The sequence below is a fragment of the Brassica oleracea genome, chromosome C9 (assembly GCF_000695525.1).
Source record: "Brassica oleracea var. oleracea cultivar TO1000 chromosome C9, BOL, whole genome shotgun sequence".
Taxonomy (NCBI): Eukaryota; Viridiplantae; Streptophyta; class Magnoliopsida; order Brassicales; family Brassicaceae; genus Brassica; species Brassica oleracea.
This window is the reverse complement of record NC_027756.1, coordinates 25672330-25687101: the sequence shown is the minus strand read 5'-3', so window position 1 is coordinate 25687101 and position 14772 is coordinate 25672330. Positions and strand designations below refer to the sequence as shown.

Below are 14772 nucleotides of genomic sequence, written 5' to 3'. Positions count from 1 at the left end.
TGTTATCATTACTGTTGACCAGAAGGTTCATATATATACAAGGTATTAGACCGTCATAAGGTCATGTTTATCCTAACAAGATAAGGATAAGGATAAACACTATGTTACAGATATACATGGAATATATACTAGATAAACACATAGTCTTTAGTTGTCATTATCATGTCCCGGATTGGGCCTGCAGTACGGGCTGGTCCATGGTCGATCATCATTTGGTTTATAACAGGATAGATATTTTTTTTTTTTGACCTTGTTGAATTCTTTCTTCTTTTAAACATCACTAGGAAACAACCCCGCACATTATATATTCACGCGCGTTAATCTTGTTGAAGTTGAGTTATAAACTTATAATTAAAAGAGGTGACTTTAACATTGAATTTGAAAACTTTTCCAATTTGTTCTGATAAGAAAGAGATAATTGTGTTATCACATGAATCATTATATGATTGCTCCTGCATTTTTGTTAATTTTAAACATTAGTATTTATTTATACATTATAGTGTAATAATATTTATAAGTATTACCCTTACGTAATTTAATCAAGTCTGTTGAATATTTACACATAATCCTTGTCATTTCTTTATTGAATGTGGTTAATAATGCAATATTTGAATTATCTTAGATAATAGTCTCTGTTTTATAGCTATTATAAATTACCATTTTAGATGTTTCTGTCTTAAAAGACAAGAGACCTAATGATTGAAAGCGGCGAAGGCGACGGCGACTCCCAAAACTCCCAAGCGCGTGACAAGGCGGACAAGGCGAACGTATCGGATCTGGAATCTGGGCGAGATGGCTCTCCTGATGACCACCCCCTGGTGGAGAAGGGTAATTCTGTTTCTCTCCCAGTGGAGAAGATTGATTCACAGACCCCTCTCAGCCCTGAAGTGGCAGGGAAAAATTGATTGGAGGTTTCCTACTCTAATGTTCTTATTGATGGATCCTCTTTGGTAGAGGAGTCTCCTGATTTTGAGGTGAAGGATGGTGTTGCTGAAGTAACCATTCCGGGGGCATTGATGGAAGGGGTAGAACCGCTATGGGGTTGTTATGTTGTGGGTTATTTTATGCATGATGCTCCACATATTGGCTCCATTCATGCTACTGTGAATCGAATTTGGGCGTCTCCGTTGAAGAAGAATAAGATTGATGTTCAGTTCATCGGGAAGACAACGGTACTGTTTAGAATTGAAGATGCGGGGATTCGTAGCAGAGTCATCAAGAGGAAATTCTGGCATATCTCGGATGTGCCTCTGATGGTGGGAGAATGGACTCCAGAGACAGCTCGTGCTCCTCCGGATCTCTCAGCCATGCCCTTGTGGGTGGATCTGCTGAATGTACCGGGGTATCTATACTCTAAGAAAGGGTTAAGCTTTCTGTCCCGAACTGCTGGGAAATTTCTTAAGCTTCACACGAATACGGAGCGGTGTGTGAGGTTGGATGTAGCTCGTGTTCTGGTAGAGGTGGACTTAACTAAGCCACTGCCAAACAGGATAAGTTTCAAAGGCAGAGAGGGTACAGAAGTGGTGGTCTCAATTAGTTACCCGTGGCTCCCGCCCCGGTGCAGTCTTTGCTCTAAGTGGGGTCACAACTCAAAGGATTGCCATTCAAAGGGTAAGGAATCCGAGAGATCAGTCAAGGATAGCTCGGTTCTGGAGAAGGTTGTAGCAGGAAATGATTATGTAGTGATGGAAGGGTTTTCAACAAAGGATGCTTCAGAGAAATCTGCTTCTGAGATTGTCAATAAACTAATGGAGGAGTTAGAAACCATGTCAGGGAAGGCGAGTCTCTCTGGAGGTAGCAACACTGCAAGCGCAGTGGGTCTGGTGGAATCATCTCACAGTGTGGTTTCCAAAAATGAGTCTTGGGCCTTAGTGCCTATTACAAATCACGGCTCTTCTTCCCCTCCGCGAGCCATACGTACTGTTGGTTGTTCTTCTCCAAATGGCTTCCAGGTCCTTCAGGATATTAGAGAAGAGGGGGAAATTGATGAGGAGGACGATGATAAAAAATATGCAGATGAGACTGGCATTCTTACGAACTCGATGGGTGAATCTTTGGCATTGGTAGAGACGGCAGTTAACTCCTCTGTAGGTGAAGCAGCTGCAGGATCCACTCTCAAGCAGGGCCCTATTCAGCGTGGTAAAGGCAAGGGGTCGAAACGAGTTATAGTGAACTCCAGAGACCTTGTCCAGGCAGTGGCTCAGCAACAGAAGGTGCAACATCAAAAGAAAGCTTCCTTTAGGAGGCACTGATGTCGTCGATCTTCGCTTGGAACATGTGTGGGTTCAACATGCCACGTAAACAAAAGGCAGTTAGACATTGGGTTACCGCTGCGAAGCTGTCGTTTGGATGTTTGTTGGAAACTAGAGTTCAGGAGGAAAATTTTACTAAAGTTTTTGATGCTACCTTTCCGGGTTGGAGTTGTTTACATAACTACTCCAGTCATCGGTTAGGAAGGATATGGGTTTGTTGGTCTGATGCGGTGGAGATTGTTCCAGTTTCTACGTCTGCGCAGATGATTACGGTGTGGGTGAGATACAAAGCTACAGGTGATACCTTCCTGTGCTCCTTTGTTTATGCTTCTAATTGCATGATTGAAAGCAGAGAGCTATGGAGGGAGATGGAAACTATAGCGGAGACAGTGGTGGGAGATGTAAATGCTTGGATCATCCAAGGCGATTTCAACGTTGCTCTCTCTTCGTTGGAGCACTCTAGCCTTATGGAATCTGCAGCAGATAGAAGTGCAATCAGAGAGTTTCAGAATGTAGTCCGAAACTGCGATATGTCAGACCTGGCTCAGGTAGGGCCCTCATTTACTTGGTCTAATAGTCAGGTTGGGAATCCTATCAGCAAGAAGTTGGATCGAGTTATGATCAATAGTTGTTGGATTGGTGGGTTTCCGAATTCTTTTGTCTCGTTCGAATCTGGTGGCGTGTCGGATCATCTGAGAATGCACATTCAGCTTCGCGAGGCACCTCAGGGAAACTCGAAACCGTTTAAATTCTTCAACCATACAGCTTCTCATCCTTGGTTTCTTGAAGCAGTGAGTCGAGTTTGGAATGAAACGGCCCCTTTCTTCCATTCTCGCTCTGCGCTGCGTAGATTCCAGGATAAGTTGAAAGCGTTAAAGTCAGAAATGCGAGCTTTGAATCGTGACATGTTTGGTGATCTGCCAGGGAGAGTTAAACAGGCTTATGCCGACCTGTGTACTAAGCAAACTGAGGCAATGCAGAACCCTCAAACCTCCACCTTTGAAGCGGCTTCTGATGCATGGGAGCACTGGCACCACATATCTGGAATTGAAGAGCAGTTCTATTATCAGAAGTCCAGGGTTCAGTGGTTGGGCTTAGGCGACAGGAATTCTCGATTTTTTCACAAGGTTACACAGAGTAGGAATGCGCGGAATACTATAAGGCGCATTGTGACAGCAGATGGTAGAATTCTCAAATCTCCTGCTGACATAAAACTTGAAGCTGCTGCTCATTTTGAGAGTTTCTTGAACAGCACGCCTCAGGTTCTTCCCGAGGTTCCGCTAGAAGAGCTTACAGAATTGGTTGATTACCGGTGCTCAGATGAAGCCAAAGCACTACTTATGAAGCCGGTGGAGGAGGCTGAAATCGCAGAAACTCTCTTCTCTATGCCTGCCAACAAAGCGCCAGGGCCAGATGGTTATCCAATGGAGTTTTATCGCGCGGCATGGTCAGTGATCAGGAAGGATTTTGTTATAGCAGTACAGTCCTTTTTTCAATTTGGGTTCATGCCACATAGCATTAACGCCACTTTGTTGTCCCTGGTTCCTAAGACTACAGATGCTGAGAAGCTGTCTGACTTTCGCCCAATTGCTTGCTGCAATGTCATATACAAGGTTATCTCCAAGATACTAGCGAGGAGGCTTAAAGCCACGCTTCCGGTAGCAATAGAGATGAATCAATGTGCTTTCGTGGATGGAAGGCTGTTGCTGGAAAATGTTCTGTTAGCCACTGAGATTGTTAAGGATTACCACAAGTCTTCAGTCTCTTCAAGATCAGCCATGAAGTTGGATATCTCAAAAGCTTTTGATACAGTAAGTTGGTCTTTCATTGAGAACACCTTGCGAGCTATGAACTACCCAGATCTGTTTGTCACCTGGATAATGACATGTATAAGTACAGCGGCCTTCTCTGTCTCCGTCAATGGGGAATTAGAAGGCTTTTTCACTAGCTGCAGAGGCATAAGGCAGGGGTGCTCACTGTCCCCATACCTCTATGTCATTGTTAGTAACGTGCTTTCAAAGCTCCTTAATAAAGCGATGTTGGAGGGGAGAATTGGATTTCATCCTCAATGCAAGGAGGTGAATCTCTCCCACTTGAGTTTCGCTGACGATATCATGATCTTTACGGATGGTACGCCAGAATCTCTTCATGGTACTCTTCAAGTCTTCGATGACTTTGCTACAATGTCGGGGTTGCGGATTAATGTAGCGAAGTCCACTGTTTTCTCTGCTGGTAGAGGGAAGCAGGTAGTAGACGGGGCTGCAGCGGCTTCGGGTCTCTCCATATCTGCTCTACCTATCAAGTATCTTGGGCTCCCCCTCACAACTAAAATCATGACCAGAAGTGATTATGAGCCGCTTATAACAAAGATCAGGAACCGGCTCCTCTCTTGGTCTAGTAAAACCTTGTCCTATGCAGGAAGACTGGTGCTTATAAAATCAGTTATTGCCAGCATCACTAACTTCTGGTGTGCTGCGTTCTGTCTTCCGCAAGGCTGTATCGACGAAATTGAGAGTATGTGTTCTGCCTTTCTCTGGAGTGGGTCACCTAACATCACAACGAGGACAAAAGTCTCCTGGGAGGAGGTATGTTGTCCTTATGATGAAGGTGGGTTGGGTATTCGCCGGGTGGCAGATGTAAGTCTGGTTTTTCAGTTGAAGCTCATTTGGCGTCTCTTTGCCAACACCTCTTCACTTTGGGTTCAGTGGGTCAAGCAGTATTTGCTTCGGGATGAGACGCTCTGGGATGCAAGAGACACAGGTCTAGGGTCGTGGCTATGGCGCAAGCTATTGCGTGTTCGATCTAGAGCACAAGAGTTCTTGCGCTTTGAGGTTAAGGATGGAAATACAGCTCGGTTCTGGACGGACCTTTGGCACCCGCTGGGCAGGCTTATTGAGTTTGTTGGCGAGATTGGCACACAGAGGCTGGGGCTCAGCAGAGATGTGAGGATCCGTGAGGTACTACGTGATGGTGTTTGGAGATTTCGGAGATGTCGAGACCCCTTGATTCGCTCAATGATTGTCGAGATTGAAGCTTTCAATCTTATATTAACTGATGGAAGAGATGAGGTGTTATGGAAACGTGGGGTTGGTGATTTTGGTTCAAAGTTTGTGTCATCTGCAACTTGGAATCAAATCAGACAGCCTAAAGATAGAGTAGCTTGGAGTAAGCTGATATGGTTCTCACAAAGAGTTCCTCGCTATGCATTCATTACCTGGCTTGCCATTCGAGATAGGTTGTCTACAGGACATCGTACGAGCTGCTGGGGCCAACCGCAGTGCTGCAATTTCTGTGGCGAAACTGATGAGACTAGGGATCACCTTTTCTTTGCTTGCCCATACACTTTTATGGTCTGGCTGAAGTTGGCAGGAAATCTATTTGGCTTGGAACCTGATCCGGATTGGGAGACGACGCTGTCAAGGCTTCTTACGGGTTCGTGGGCAGGAAATCTATTTGGCTTGGAACCTGACCCGGATTGGGAGACGACGCTGTCAAGGCTTCTTACGGGTTCGTATGATCGCCTGACTTTCATTCTTTTGAGACTGGCCCTGCAAGCCACCATATATTTTATCTGGCGCGAGCGTAATGAGAGGAAGCACAATTCCAGTAACAAGTCGGTGGATCAGCTAGCAAGGCTAATTGACAAGGCTGTAAGGAATCGCATCTCCTCCACAAATTATGTGATCAATCCCAAGCTACATGGTCTGATGATACGTTGGTTTGAAGCTCATTCTAATGCAGTTTAGGCTTATGGCGATTTTAAGTTTCAATTTCTAATTTCTAAAAACTCATTTTAGTTGTACATATACTATTCTTTTGCGATGATCAATAAATTTAACATTTCATCAAAAAAAAAATCAAACTATTAAAATTTAACTACAAATCTTATATCTAGTCTTCAAATCTATTATTTTTCAACTTTAATACAAAATACTAAACTTTAATCCTAAACGTAATATTCCAACATCCAAACCTTAAATCACAAAACTAAACTTTACTCTTAATCATAATTTTTTTTATAAACGATAAAATTACAAGATATGTAATTTCATCCATTTATTGAACTAATTTCCTTATTTTTTTTTCAATGGTAAACTCTTTCTCCTGACAATAAATGGAGTACATCATACTTTTTAATAATTATGAATATTTTTATACAACATTTCAAACCCCATACACTACAAACCTTAAACCATAAATTTTAAATAGAAAATATTTCCTCTACAAACCTTATATCATAATTCAAACCCTAAACCCCAAAACGGTAATTATGAATATTTTGATGTTTTTAAAACTCATATGTGAGTTTTATTAGAATAAATAATTGAGATACCTTGTTGACAAAAAAAAAAATTTATATCATATTTCAAATCCTAAACCCCAAAACTTAACCTCAAACCACATACACTACTTCAAACCCTATAACACTACATTATTTATGTTATTTTGACAATGTTGTTAAGTGTGTTGATTACATTGTTTTCCAACTTCACTTGTGTTGTAGGTGTTTTGGGTAGACCACAAATTAATTAATTGGTTATATATATACAATCATATCTAGCCAATTAATTAATATGTTTGAATTCAATTTATATTCAATTTATATTCATTGGTTACTTTGAAGGATTGAATAGTATCCAAGCGATCATCTCTATATATTTTTGAGGCTGACATTGTGCTTAAATAAAGATATCTCATTTTCCATGTTCATAACCATAATTTTATTTATTGTTTAAAATTTTAATTTCTATCTAAATTAAGTATGATGATACATTACAAAACCTGAAAATGTTTTGGGATTGCCACTTGTTATTATTAGAGTTACACTTTTTGCTTCTTTATTTTTATTTGTTTTTTGATAGGTATCTACCACATTGTCCCATATAGTAATATGCACTTTGCTTTCCCTATTTTTTATCAAACAATATTAAAAACATTTAAACGTAGTGATATTATAAAACAGTAAGTTAAAAAAGAAGCGTAAATATTATTAAAATGAGATTTTGAAATGTAGTAATAAAGTTAATATTATTCAAATTTGATGCAGTAGTTTTGCAAAATATTTTATTATGTTTTTTTGTCAAACTTAAATCAAATTCTAAGTTATGAGAAGAGGTTAAATCTCAAAAATTTGATATTTTAATATTTTACTAATAAATTATTTTTCTGACCGATGTAACTATGAACTTACCCTTCTAATTGAAGATCTAGGTTTATTCTTCTTTGTCTACTACTTGTATCTTTTGTGTTCAGCGTTTCTTCAATGATAACACCAATAGTATCTGTAATTAACTTAATTATTTAATACACATTATCTACATTAAAAAGTTTTGTGTTTATTAATTTTTTTATTACCATCATATGATTAATTTTTGTCTACAATTTCCATAAGTTGATCATAATCGCGGAACCTAAATTTTTCACAATTTATTAATATACCATATTGTTCAATTTGAGATATTGTTGAATCATTCAACCAAATAATAAAAGGATGTTCTGAAATTTTATAATGATCTCCAGCCTTCCATACTCACAATCATTGAAGATATATATTTTACATTCTAAAGGTTCCTGAGAAAATTGATGAATGTATCAGTTATAAATTGATCCCACAATAGTAGGTTCCTAGATTATAAAAAAATTGAAGTTATTTATTGTATTAAAAGTAATTCAATTAAAATATTGAAAACATTACCTTTTCACCCAGTAGTAAGAAATTAAGACTTATAACCTCATCACCAATTTTAGGATTTCTTACTTCCCACATTGTCTTATTACTCTTTCTATAATTCTTTGTTCTCAACGTTTCATCTTGATATTTTCTAGTAATTTGTAGGTAGAAAGTTTGATTCCTTCCTATCCATGTTGTTGTTGTCTGTGAATTAGTGATCCCTTTTTCTCTACTTATACTGTAAAAAGAGTCTTGAACAATTGTGTCTGTTAGTTTTGAAAAGTTATATTGTATTTTTAATGGTAACTTTTCATTTTCTTTGAACTTTTTTAGTTATTTCAAATACATGGAGTACGTACATTAGTATGATGAAATACAAAAGAAAAAAAACTAATATCTAGTGTTACCAAATGTCTTTTAACGTGAAACCGCACCTTTCACATTTGTTTTCAAAGTTATAATAATTTAAAATAACAGATAAAAAAGTTTTTTTCATCATAAAAAGGTAACTTGGCATTTTTGATGCATACTGTGTCATCAATATTCAGAGGATTGGACCATGTGATTCTAAGATCATCAACATATAGTGATTATATTATCAGTAGTAAAGGAAAATGATGAGAAGGCACATCTGTTAAAATTAGAAGCACTGACACGTCTTTTCATTTTTTCGTCAGTTATATGTTAATATGTTTATATATGTCTATATATTTAGACCAAAAATATATATAATTATACATTCATGATTTTAAGGTTATAATAACTTATACAAAAATATCCTCACTTCTTATTTATGCAATAGGGAAAGTTTAATCCTCTTAATTTATCTTCAATAAAAAAAAAACGAAAAAGCACATCTGCTTAAATTAGAAGCAGAGTCGTCACAACTTTTCAGTTCTTCGTCAGTTATATTTTAATATGTTTATATATGTACATAGATGTTTTTATTCTAAATAAGAAGACGTAGTAAAAAAATATTTATTAATTTTTTTGGTAAGCAATAATGTTGTAAAAAGTTTTATTCTTATACAATTTAATTATTTCTTACAAAGGTTACCACGGAAAGGAAAACCAAATAGGATTTTGTTAATTAATCCATTTCATATTTAAATTTAAAAAAATTCATTGTTATGCTGGTAAAAATTAATTGTCAAGAGAATAAACAAATATGGGCAAAAATCTATGTCTCTCCCTCCCAAATTGTTTTTTTTTGTAACAGGTATTTTATTTTATTTCTGTTGACTTTATTACTCTTCTTCTACTTTTTCCTTTCGTGCAAATTATTTTCATCTATGATTTTTTATGGTTTATTTGTGATCAAACTGTTTGGTAGTTTCACAAATAAAATGAAATAAATCTCAGACTACCATGGAGACTTGCATATAAAATGAAATAAATCTCAGACTGGAGTTACTCTACTTTTTTAAATGAGACTTCCAATTTTATTTATTTGATCCTTACGTTCTAGCAGCAGCAACAGCAAGGTCACTTACGATAGTTATTATCCAACTTTATATTTTGGTTGGACACTAAAATCATCTCGTTTATCACGTTGCAAGAATGGGTTGTGTCTCGTTGGACACTCTACTTCCCACTCTTCATCGCTTGGCTTTGATGCAGTTAAAGGACGAGCCACCATTCTCGTCACCAGATACAACTACAGGAGGAAGCAGCCGTGCCATCAAAAGCCAACGAAATGGTTCCGAATGATGAAGACGTGGAGGAGACAATACCAACATCAAATTCTCTTACAATGAGACTTACATATAAAATGAGATAAATCTCAGACTGGACTAACTCTACTTTTTTAAATAAGACTTGCAATCTTATTTTATTTGATACTAACGTTCTAGCGATAACAACAGCAAGGTATGTAAAACTTGTAATACTTACTCTACTTCTTTAAAAACAACAAACCCCAATGATAAATGTCACCGTAAGGAAGGAGAAGAAGAAAGACTAATGACGTTAAATTTTTTTTTTCTATTTGTTCCCTTTAATCAACCGTTATAGAATCTATTATTAAACATCAATTATTAAGTGTACAATAAGATACCAAATGAATACGGAATGACATACCTTGACACAGATACCAAAAAAAAAATAAGAAAAGGAGATAGAAGATGGTTACTAAAACAACCAAGTATGTTTTTTATAAATTTCTGCTGTAAAAATTTCATTATATAGATTATGAAAAGGTACATCCAGGACTAATCTAGAAGCAATGTGTTGTTTGAGATGGAAACATTTCAGATTTTTGTTTTTAAATTGAAATTGTGAAAAATATGTTTGTTAAGGGATGCATTGTTTAAATAGATAATGAAAAGGTATGTTTGCCAAAAGATTTGTTGCTTAAATATATAACTGTTTTAAGGAAGAGTTGCCAAACATAATATTTTGATGACATCAGCAAGACTGTTTATGGCCTTTAGATCACAAAAATAAAAAAAAAAATTGACCATTGGAATGAATTTTTTTTTTCCTACAAAAAAAGGATGATGTCACCAAGTGCAGAATTTGGGTTTGCTGTTGTATATAGATATTTCTATAGTGAAGAGAGTGATCCCAAACAACAAAAACTCCTTGATTCACTTGGTGCATCATATCCAGGCGCTTAGCAGCACGGGAATTAAAAGATTTCTTACAACCTTTGTATGATCCTTCGTTCCACAATCTTTTGATTGATTCAAACGGTTCAAGGTATATTATTTTGGCAACCTTAGAGTGCTGATTTTCGGGAGAAACTCATCATCTATTGAGAATTAGTAGATGTAGAACTAGCCAAACATGACCACATGGACGTAGCATGCACCATTGAAGTCGAGAGAAGGTATTGCTACTTAAATTTGTAACCTTCAGTGACTAAATTAACAAACAATATAAAGCAACATGGGCACAGTAAGAACCAAGAAAAGTTGAGAGTGACAATATTAATATCAATAATGCATGATCTCTCCCAAATAATAGAGCGTCATTACCAAGAAAATTTATCTTACAAACTTCTCATCAGCACTACAAAAAGGAAGGCGCGCCGCTGAGCAGGGCGAGTATCAAAGATGACGGACACTTTCTGTAGAACAAGAACTGAGAAACTTGATAAAAGATTGACAAGAGAATTCACGTTACCATAGACCACAACAAAAAAGAAGAAGATGAAGTTGTCAAAGTATTCATGTTTAAACCAAATACACAATTTTTTGAGGGATGTGTTTGCGCTGTTGAGTTTTCTCATAGATTTTTGAACATGACGAAGAAGAGAACTAATGTTATACCAATTATTCAAGATGCTAGAAGGGAAAATGACCTTTTCGCCCTCTATTACTTGTGTCATGCCTTTTCAAACCCGGATAGAAGATAAGTCTTAGACTAAACCCAAACAAAAAATAATAATTAAATTTCATCCCAAACTTTTAACCGTAGCATTAAAACCTACCTTGACTAACCCCACGTTTGTCAGCCGTTAATTATGGGTCAAATGATGCTCTAGAACTACATCGTTTTGGTTAATTATACAAAACTATGTTGTTTTAACTTTAAAAAAAACATTTTAGACATTTTGCTATGGTTGAGTGGTTCCATCCTCTTTATAATGAAGTCTCGTAGAATGAGTTCGATTCCTTGTTGTAATTAATGGAATTTTTTTTTTATTTAAGACGGTGTCGTTTTAAGTAATTAATTTATAACTCCACCCAAAATTAACGGTCGTTAGTCAAAGTAGGTTTTAGTGCTACGGTTAAAAGTCAGGTCTGAAATTCAAATTACTTTTTAGTTTGAGTTTTTTTAGCACATATCTTTTGTTCGGGTCTGAAAAGATACAACACAAATATTAGGGGTCGAAAAATGCTCTTTTTCCGGTGCTAGACACCCAACTAAGTACATTTTTAAAAAAATAAAATTATAAAACCACAGCACTGAAAATCTGCAGATGATGATTTTACTTGGATTCCCTTCAGAACATTATGGGTGTTGCAAACTCCAAGTTTCTGATGCTCCTTACGTATATTTTACCTTTTCAAATATAGCCTTTCAGCTTTTACAATCTCAACAAAAGCACCATGAATATTCTGCTCACAACTCTCTCTTTCTTTGCTACATATATTTTCTATCAATTCATAAAGTAAAGTTTCCCTCATTGCATCTTCTAGGCGATTATAGCTTTTTATGCTGTGACTGAAGCAATAGACTTTGTAGTAGCGGTTTTCAGATTTTCTTGCAGAAATAGCTCCAAGAACTCTGCAATTAAACTATAAATGATTCTCTTTGTTCTTTTCGGGTTTTATGTTTATGTTTTCTTTAATTGAAACCCATTTTCCGAACTCTTGAAGGCAAGAATTTTAGCACTGAACGCTTCATTTTTGCTCAACTGTAATCCTTCATCTTATTCTTCTCGCACCATAAATTAAATTTTAATAGTTCACTTCATTTGGAGATGTCTCTTACAGAAATCAAACCGTATCCTGCCACTGTTCAGGTGAACTGTATTGACTCAACGTTTCCAGCAGAAGCAGTGTTTCAGAGCGAGGCGAAGAAGCTGCAGCAAGTGCAGTTTAAGCCAGGAGAACAAGTGACTTTTGAGCCGTTTTGAGCGTGACCATGCATGTGTAGTGGGCGGTTACCGCATGCCAAAGAAACAAAAGGCTGCAAGCTGCATAAAAAGATACCTGGTGTGTATAGACCATCCAAGTCAGAAGCTCTGTATATTTGTGGACCAGTGTGGTTGGATTCTTGTTTGTTGTATTAAGTGAAAGATGGATATATGTTTTGAAAACAAAATGTTTATATAAAAATAAATGAAAACAAAAACTCGCGCGGTTGCGCGGGTCGAATTCTAGTTATTACTTAAAAGAAAATTTTATAGTTCCATCCGACCTTGTTAGTAGTTGTACCTTAATCAACACTGGTTACAATTAGAATCAATACCCTCTCCAGCAGATTGTTTGCCATATGTTGAACATATCTGCTGAGTTGAGCGGGAGCAGACCTCTCATTAAAACCATATATTTCAATAAACAGAAATTCAGTGTGTTTTCAAGATGCTAGATTTTTTGTTTCACAAGCTATTTGACTGAAGAGTTGAACTTTAAATGTTTCCTATCAAAACAATTGCAGTTGAACTAAATCTATCTTATTAAAACAATTGTAGTTGAACTTTATAAAAATCAATTAACCGCAATAGCTTAACCTAAATCTATCTTATTAAAATAGAAACACTCCTTAGGACCTAAGCCTTAGTCATACATTATATTACTTTAAGTGTCATTAGTAATTAATAAAAAAATTAAATATAATTATGTAAATTAACATTATACTACTAAATGTGTTTCCAAATAACACAAAAATTAATATTGTGTCTGAAAAATATAAAATATCAGGTCCTGCCTTTTTAATAACTTTTATTTATGTTCTTTTAAATTATTTGATAAGTCAAATAATTGACTAAACTACTCAAAGAAATTATGAAAATAAATTGAAAATAAATATAACTATTTAGCGCAGGTTTAGATACTATAAAATAATTTCATTTAATATGAAATTAACTAATTTAATGGATTTTTTATTTATATTTTCATTGAAAATTTCACTCGTTTAAACATAATATAGTTTTCATATTAGATTCTTAGCATAGACTTCTTTTTTTACTCTTAAGAGCATATGCATATATGTGGAAGATTAGGCTTGGCAAGTTGACATCAAATAAGTGTTATACAAATAAAATGCTAGAGTCAACAAATTGACATCAAATAAGTTTATAATTAAAAGTTTATCAAATAAGTATCACATAATTATCCAAACAAATAGAAAGATTTTACTAAGTAATATATTATATAATTTCATATTTAATACAAATAAAAATAATACAATTATATTGTTTTCAAATACAAAAATAAAAATAAAAATGTTAAAACATTACTTATAAGAATATTACAAGATATTGATTTTTAAATTAGATTTTGTTGAAAAATCATTCTGCATTTTAAAAGCGCGGATCAAAATCTAGTTAATATTAAAATACAGAGTTCAAGGTACAGGAGTAGCAAACAACTAAAATTTCTCCCAATTTCACTAGTTACTATTATATATATTTACCATGATAATTATGTTTGGCTGATATTAATTATTGTTTTGTAATACTAACTAGATTTTGATCCGCGCTTGAAAACACGGATCTGATTTTTGGATAGAATAAGTTAGTTGGTATTAAGTACGATTTTGGATTTTATTTTAATATTTATTTTGGATACCTGGATGATCAAAAAAAAATTATATATGCGTCTTTAATTTTATTCAGTTTTTTCATACCCGATCCGGACCCGTAGTTAAACAAGTAAACTCAATGATCTGCAAGAGAAGAAGAGAGTGGACCGGCCAAATACGAATAGGTGCTATTTTTTTGGAAAGTATCAAATATAATCTAGTATTCAAACGATATAAACTTTTTTATACCAAATATTTACTAAATCTTCAATAGTATAAGGGACAGAGTATTAATGTTTTATAAGGAATGAGTATTAATATGTATTAATCTTTTTTTGTACATCGAGTATTAACATTGTATAAGGTAGAGAGTAGTTACTAAACAATAAATAGTATAAGGAAATGAGTATTAATTATTTCGGGTGGTTTAACTTTATAATAGAAGAATGTATTTAATTTAGGAAAAATTAGAAAAATGGGACACTTTGAACTTTTATTTGTCACAATAGGACTTCTGATATTTTAGGCAATTCTGGACAACTTTTACCCTTCTTTTATGGTTAAAATAATAAACTGAATTTTAAAAATGTTAAAAAATATGAAAACTATTGGAAACATAAGTATGACAATATATATGTTTAAAAGTTTTTTTTT

The 14772-nt window shown here is 35.2% G+C and overlaps 1 protein-coding gene across 1 annotated transcript in view; it reads left to right on the top strand.

Moving 5' to 3' along the window:
* The first annotated feature begins 12352 nt into the window (after nucleotides 1-12352).
* LOC106314647 (probable mediator of RNA polymerase II transcription subunit 36b) overlaps nucleotides 12353-14772 on the top strand; it is a 15114-nt gene continuing 12694 nt past the window's right edge. The window contains exon 1 of the mRNA XM_013752487.1: nucleotides 12353-12501. Coding sequence (XP_013607941.1) covers nucleotides 12353-12501 — 149 coding nt within the window. The remainder of the gene's footprint in view (nucleotides 12502-14772) is intronic.